This window comes from Pteropus alecto, unplaced genomic scaffold (assembly GCF_000325575.1).
Source record: "Pteropus alecto unplaced genomic scaffold, ASM32557v1 scaffold67, whole genome shotgun sequence".
In the NCBI taxonomy this organism is placed as follows: domain Eukaryota; kingdom Metazoa; phylum Chordata; class Mammalia; order Chiroptera; family Pteropodidae; genus Pteropus; species Pteropus alecto.
This window is the reverse complement of record NW_006441061.1, coordinates 8761135-8766917: the sequence shown is the minus strand read 5'-3', so window position 1 is coordinate 8766917 and position 5783 is coordinate 8761135. Positions and strand designations below refer to the sequence as shown.

At 61.6% G+C, this 5783-nt stretch overlaps 1 protein-coding gene across 1 annotated transcript in view; it reads right to left on the bottom strand.

Moving 5' to 3' along the window:
• The window catches only part of REXO4 (REX4 homolog, 3'-5' exonuclease), an 8492-nt gene extending 2715 nt beyond the window's left edge, over nt 1-5777 (bottom strand). Inside the window, exons 1-5 of the mRNA XM_015594137.1 lie at nt 5508-5777; nt 3636-3976; nt 2280-2417; nt 1917-2110; nt 620-708 (exon numbers count right to left, since the gene is read on the bottom strand). Of these exons, the coding sequence (XP_015449623.1) occupies nt 620-708; nt 1917-2110; nt 2280-2417; nt 3636-3976; nt 5508-5726 (981 nt within the window). The 5' untranslated portion in view covers nt 5727-5777. The remainder of the gene's footprint in view (nt 1-619; nt 709-1916; nt 2111-2279; nt 2418-3635; nt 3977-5507) is intronic.
• Between the last annotated feature and the right edge of the window lie 6 nt (nt 5778-5783).

Below are 5783 nucleotides of genomic sequence, written 5' to 3'. Positions count from 1 at the left end.
GCGGGCGGGGACAGGCTTTGGGACAGGCTTTAACAGCTCAGCCACAGCCTGGGGGGAGGGGAGGCTCCAGGAGGGTGGCGGCCACTGAGGTCAGAAGGCTTGGGACACAGCGGCGGAGCCACGCCTGAAACACCTGAGGGCTCCACGGTGCGGACAGTCTCCCCCCCTCTGCCCCGCGGGTCCCCCAGGACATGCGGGTCCTCTCTGCCCACCTGCAGACCTCCGCACACCACTGTGGCCCCTCGAGCTGTGGGGGGCCAGGCGGGGCGCTGGGCGCCCAATAGCTGTGCGGGAGGTGACTGGGCAGCGGCCAGGCTATCGCCGTGGGACCTGCAGCGGGTCCGGCTCGCGGCCTGCCACAGGGCACTCAACTCACAGAGCCTACAGACCCGAGCGACAGCCAGACACCTCCCAGAGGTGTGAATGAGGGTCTCTACTCTGGGAAGTGCGTGGCGTTGCTCCCAGGACACAGTAGGAACTCAGTAGGTGGCATCTGATCCCGTTCTCGGGTGTCCCTGACATCTGGCGCACTCAAAGACAGAAAAGCCACCGCGAGGCGCAGGCAGACGCGGGGCGTGGGCGGCGGGCCCGAGGGGCCACACCTTCAGGTCCCACACACCTTCAGGTCGTTGTGCAGCGCATGTCCCACGAGAATCCGGCCCCTCAGCATCTCTGCCACTTCCTTCTGGACGACTTCAAATTCCTCCCCTGAAATCGACCCGAGGGAGCGGTTTTCAGTGACGCGCACATCAGGGCCGCTCTCTGACAGGGACGGGAGGCCACCCCGCCCCGGCCTCCGGTCCTACCTCAGAGGGACCCACGAGGCCGGCCCGCCTACCCGCCACCAGGGACGAGGGCCCCCACCAAGTGCCACTTCTAGAGGACAGGCCGGAGCTCCACCCCTACTCGGGTGGTCCCTGCCCCGGGGGCGGGCGGAGGCGCCCAGGGCCACTGACTCCACCTCGAGGGCAGAGCTGGTGCCTGTGTCTCTGCAGCGGACACAGGACGAGACTGGCCCTTCACCACAGACAGAGAAGCGCGGCTCTGGCCTGGGCTTTCTCACAGTGACCCCTTGGGGACGGCCCCCCACCCCAAAAGGAAGGGCTGCAGCGACCACGCTGGCACCCCATGACTCTGCCCAAGCAGGACAGCTAAAGCCTAGAACCGAGGGGCTGGCAGGCTGGGACTCGGAGGAGCGGCCAGGCCTCGTTCTGTGTGTGCAGAGACCCTAGGCGGTGCGGGGGACACCGTGCGGGCCGCAGGAAGATGAAGCGGCCTCGACCCCTGGGGTTTCGAGACCTCTCCGGCCCTCAGCTGCGAGCCACCGATGCCATCCGCCCATCCCCGACACACACAGCCCGTCCTTCGGCAAACCCCACAGACTCAGCCCGCAGGGTGCATCTGGAGCTGGGCCATGTCTTGCCACCTCTCTGACCAGGTCACCAACAGCTCATGCCTCATCTCTCTGATGTCGCCCTCCTGGCCCTGGAGTCTACTCTGAAAGCCGCGGCCAGCGGGACCTGCCAGAACCTGGGACGGACCAGGCCTCTCACTGTTCCCCGCCACCCCACGGCTTCCCAAAGTCGTCACAAAGATCGAGATCCTACGACCTGGCCCCTGCCCCCCACTCGCCTCCTTCCTGGTCCTCAAACACACTCCATCTCAGTCCCTGCTGCCAAGTGACACAAAGCCTTTCGGGGCCAGTGTCCGGGTCTTCGGGTCACGTGGCTCAGAGGCACTGAGGCGAAGCTGCAACGGGCGTGAGAGCCGCCTGGGAGCCATCGCCCCGGGGGAGGCCAGCCGGCCAGGACCCACCGCGGTCTACGCTCCAGGTCAGGGCACGAAGGGAACAGGGCACAGAGGGGGGACGAGCCCCCTCCCGCTTCTCCCTCAGTCCGCGGCGGTGCAGGACCCACCCTGCTTGAGGTGCTCTGGCCGGATCCCGCTGACCGCTGTCCTGTAGTCGGTCACCTGCTGGGTTGGCTTGACGTACTTGTCATAGACACACTTCCCAAACTGGTTGACGATGGACACGCGGGCGGCGATGCTGTCCTCCCCCGCGGGGCCCACGCCCACCATCTCGCAGTCCATGGCTAAGGCTCTCGTCAGGCTGAAGGGGAACCAGAAGCTCGTTTCATCAGCGCCGAGGGGCCCAGGGATCGGCACCGGCTCTCCGCCTGTCCCCCGTGCTGCGCAGGGTGACAAGCTCTAAGCGGTCACAGGGACCCTGGCAGGTGCCCGCCTGGTCTCCTGGAGAGCGGGGGAGCCCCCCGAATTACCCGCCGAAGGCCTGCTCCTTCGCCAGCGCGACGCTGCGCTCACGGCCGCCCAGCTGCCTCCTCGCTACGGCGGCCGCCTCTGGGCCTATGGCCGCTTCGATGTCCACCGGGTCAACGTCATCAAACCAGATGTCTCCTCTGAAAGGCAGGGGGGGCGCAGGCTGACCGCGCGGCGAGCGGGGCCCCCCAGCTGCCCCCGAGATTTCGACCCTCACACTCTCCTCTCGTCTCTTTTCTTTTTAATTAGAAAACGTTCACCGTCAAACATCTGAGAAACAGCGGTGAACACGCGGCCTGGGACACGGTAGCCGAAGCCCCGACGCGCTGGCCACTGGTGCTCGGTCACCCCCGACGCCCCTGTGGGGACGTGGGCGTCTGTCCCGCGGGATCGGCTGCAATGTCCTTCCCTCAGCGACCTCCTCCCGACCCCGCCGGGGGACCCGCCCCTCTGGCCGTTTGCTCCCACAGCTGCCCCCTCACCGTCACCCTGACCACGCTGACGGAGTTACTGAGATAGTGTCAGCTCGTCATCTGCCTCCCCTACTCAACTACCGGCCGAGAGCGAGGGGCCTGTGGTGACTGCTCTGTCCCCAGAGTGCGACCGGGCACAGTGACACAAGGCAGGCACTCACACCAAACTGTTCTTCCCCACGGCCCTCAGCAACTGTCCCTGACACCCAGGCCACACGCAGCCGGCCGGACTTACACACACGCTGCCTCCATCTGAGCCACGCAGAGGCAGCCGCTGACCCCCGGTCCTCCCCTTGTCAGTGACCATCACAGCGTTTGTTGAGTAACCACCAGGTGCTGAGTCAGCACCCTGCACCTCACAGACCCCGCCCCCAACACCACAGAGGACCAGAGCGAGGCTCAGGGGACATCAAGGACTTGCCCCGAACCCGCTAACTGGCAAGATGCAGGAATCGTTTTCAATCCCGGGTCTCTCTGGCTTTGGCATCTGTCATTCCGCCAGTCTTTACTAGGGACTCCCAAGTGCCCAGCTCTGCTCCGGCCCCAGGGATGCAGCGGCTACGGGCAGGCCCTGGCCTCACTGTGCCTACTCTCCGGGGGAAACAGATAACGAGAAAACCAACAGCATCGGGAAAGGGTGACGAGGAAGGGCCATCAGCCTCGGCCACCTTAAGAAGACAGGCCTTAAGCCGCTGTGACTTCCCAACAGCATCGGGAAAGGGTGACGAGGAAGGGCCACCACCCTCGGCCTCCTTAAGACAGGCCTTAAGCCGCTGTGACTTTGTTCTCAGTGACGAGGACGACTGAGGCCGGCTGCAGCGCGGGGTGGCGGAGGCCGTGCCCGTCACCGCAGCCGATCCTCAGGCACAGACCGCCAGTACTCACTCGGTGGGCGGGGCTGGAGCCAAGGCTGCAGCCACCTCCTTGGCTTTCCGCTTCTTATGTTTGAGGTCCCCTCGTTTTGGAGAAATGTCACCATTTGTCCTTTTCTTGGTTCCTTTCTCGTTGCTCTCTGCTCCTTTGGCCTCTGTGGGCGGTGCCGGCCCCTTCCTGTTCGTCGGCGCTCCCGGAGGAACAGAGCCCCCCGCGGCCTGTCGGGCTGTCCTTCCTGTCCCCATCTCAACTCGCTTTGCCTTTCTGTTCCGCTGGATGATTTCGGGGTGCTGCTTGGAATCCTGAGAGGTAACAGCTGGCGTTTCCAGGGCCTGCGATTTTTGTTTCAGCAGCTAAGGGGACCCCAAATAAAATACATGACACGATTTGGAAATCACACAGGAAAAACTTACGTGTGCGTGTAGACATACACACGTCGACTACATCTACACGTACTTCCTATCAGCATCACCGAAATTCATTTCCCAAAGGTTTGGAAAAAGTCCTTCTCCATTCTCATCTCTAAGTCACTCACTTGTGAACTAATTTTGCTTGTACCATAACAATGCGCAATTGGACACCTGCTTTCTTATTCCTACAAAGTTTCAGGCTCACAGTCTACATCCTGAGTACCCGCTGAGTGACTGCAGAGACTACTTCGCTCTGAGCCGCGGGGATGCTAAGTCACCTGCTCAGAGTTCATTTACAGTCACTTCCTCACAGTCTTCACGCACAGAGGGCTCTGAGGTCTCCCAGCCCCAAACCTCCTCCTCGGGCCCAAGCCCCCAGCTCGGCACACCTCAACTACAGCTAAGGCCCCGGCACGTGGCAACCAGCCGAGAGGTGATGAGGTGGGGTCCCGCTGACCTGTTCCCACAATAGTTAAAGAACGAGCATCTACTATCTTGTATGAACTGGAAAAAACTCATGGTCTTTCAATAAACACTCCTTTTATTCCATTTTGTTTCCCTTTCTTGAGAGGAAGAGGCAGAGATACAGCTCAAGAAGGCAGACGGAGCCCTGGGTTGCCCATGGGAACTGCATCGGTCCCATTTGTCCAGACAGAAGAATCACGAAGTCTCCCACCCTGAGCTATCAACGGTCAATGGGGCGAGGCTCGAGCAGCTCTCCTCTGCGCATTCTCGCTCACCCCGGGGCTCCGGAACAGGATCCAGAAAACTGGAAGAAACCCTGAAGGTCAGTAGTAGCTAAGAGCACTCGCTCACGCCCGAACGTGTGACTGTACCCCAGCCTGCCATTTACTAGCCGTGTGACCTTGGGCCAAGTTCCTAAGCTCTCTGCCTCAATTTCCCCATTTAGAAAGCAGCAATAATAGCAGCTAACTCCACGGGAGGGCGGGAGAATTTATGAGTGAGGCACATGAACCAGCGTTGCACTGAGAACCCTCTATGTAAATACTGCCCACGGACGCTGAGAAAGGGAGCAGGTACAATGCTGTGTCGAGAGCAGGGATCCTAGCGTCAGACTTCTAGGTTGTGTCCATCGGGCTGCGATCCCGGAATATTTATTTAACCTTTCTGGACCCATTTTCTCATCTATAAAATGAGGATAATAAAGGGGTCTACCGCACATTGTTGGCATCGGGGTTACATAAGACCGTGTACTAGACAACAGGGCAGTGTCTGTCTGCCCACTTAAAGACCTGGGTAACCAGGGCCGCTGTCCTCAACTGTTACCTTCTTAAAAGCCCTGCGTTCGCTGGGACCCTCTGCCTCGGCTTCCTGCTCTGGGCCCGCGCATGAGCTCGCTGCCTCCCTCCCAGTCTCGCTCCTCGGGCCCCACGAGTCTTCCTCCTGACTCCGAACCGCGGCGACCGCCAGAAATGAGCGGCGCGGATCGCGGGGACCCCCCCTCTCGTCTTACCTCCTGCAGCGCCTTCCAGTTTTGGGAAAAGTCTTCCGGTGCCTTTGGAGGTCGCACCACGACAACCTTGGGGTCGCTTGCCGGTTTCTCGCTTACTTCTCGCGCTTTATTTGGCCAGAATCTTTTCTTCCTTTTTTTCTTCTGCGTTAGCTTCCCGACGAGCCCTGGAGGAGCCGCGGGGTCGCCCGGGGCGCGCTTGGGGGTCGGCGCCTTCACCATCCCGGCCCTGTCCAGGGTCCCCAGCGCCTGACAGCAGAGCGTGGCGTCCACGCCGAG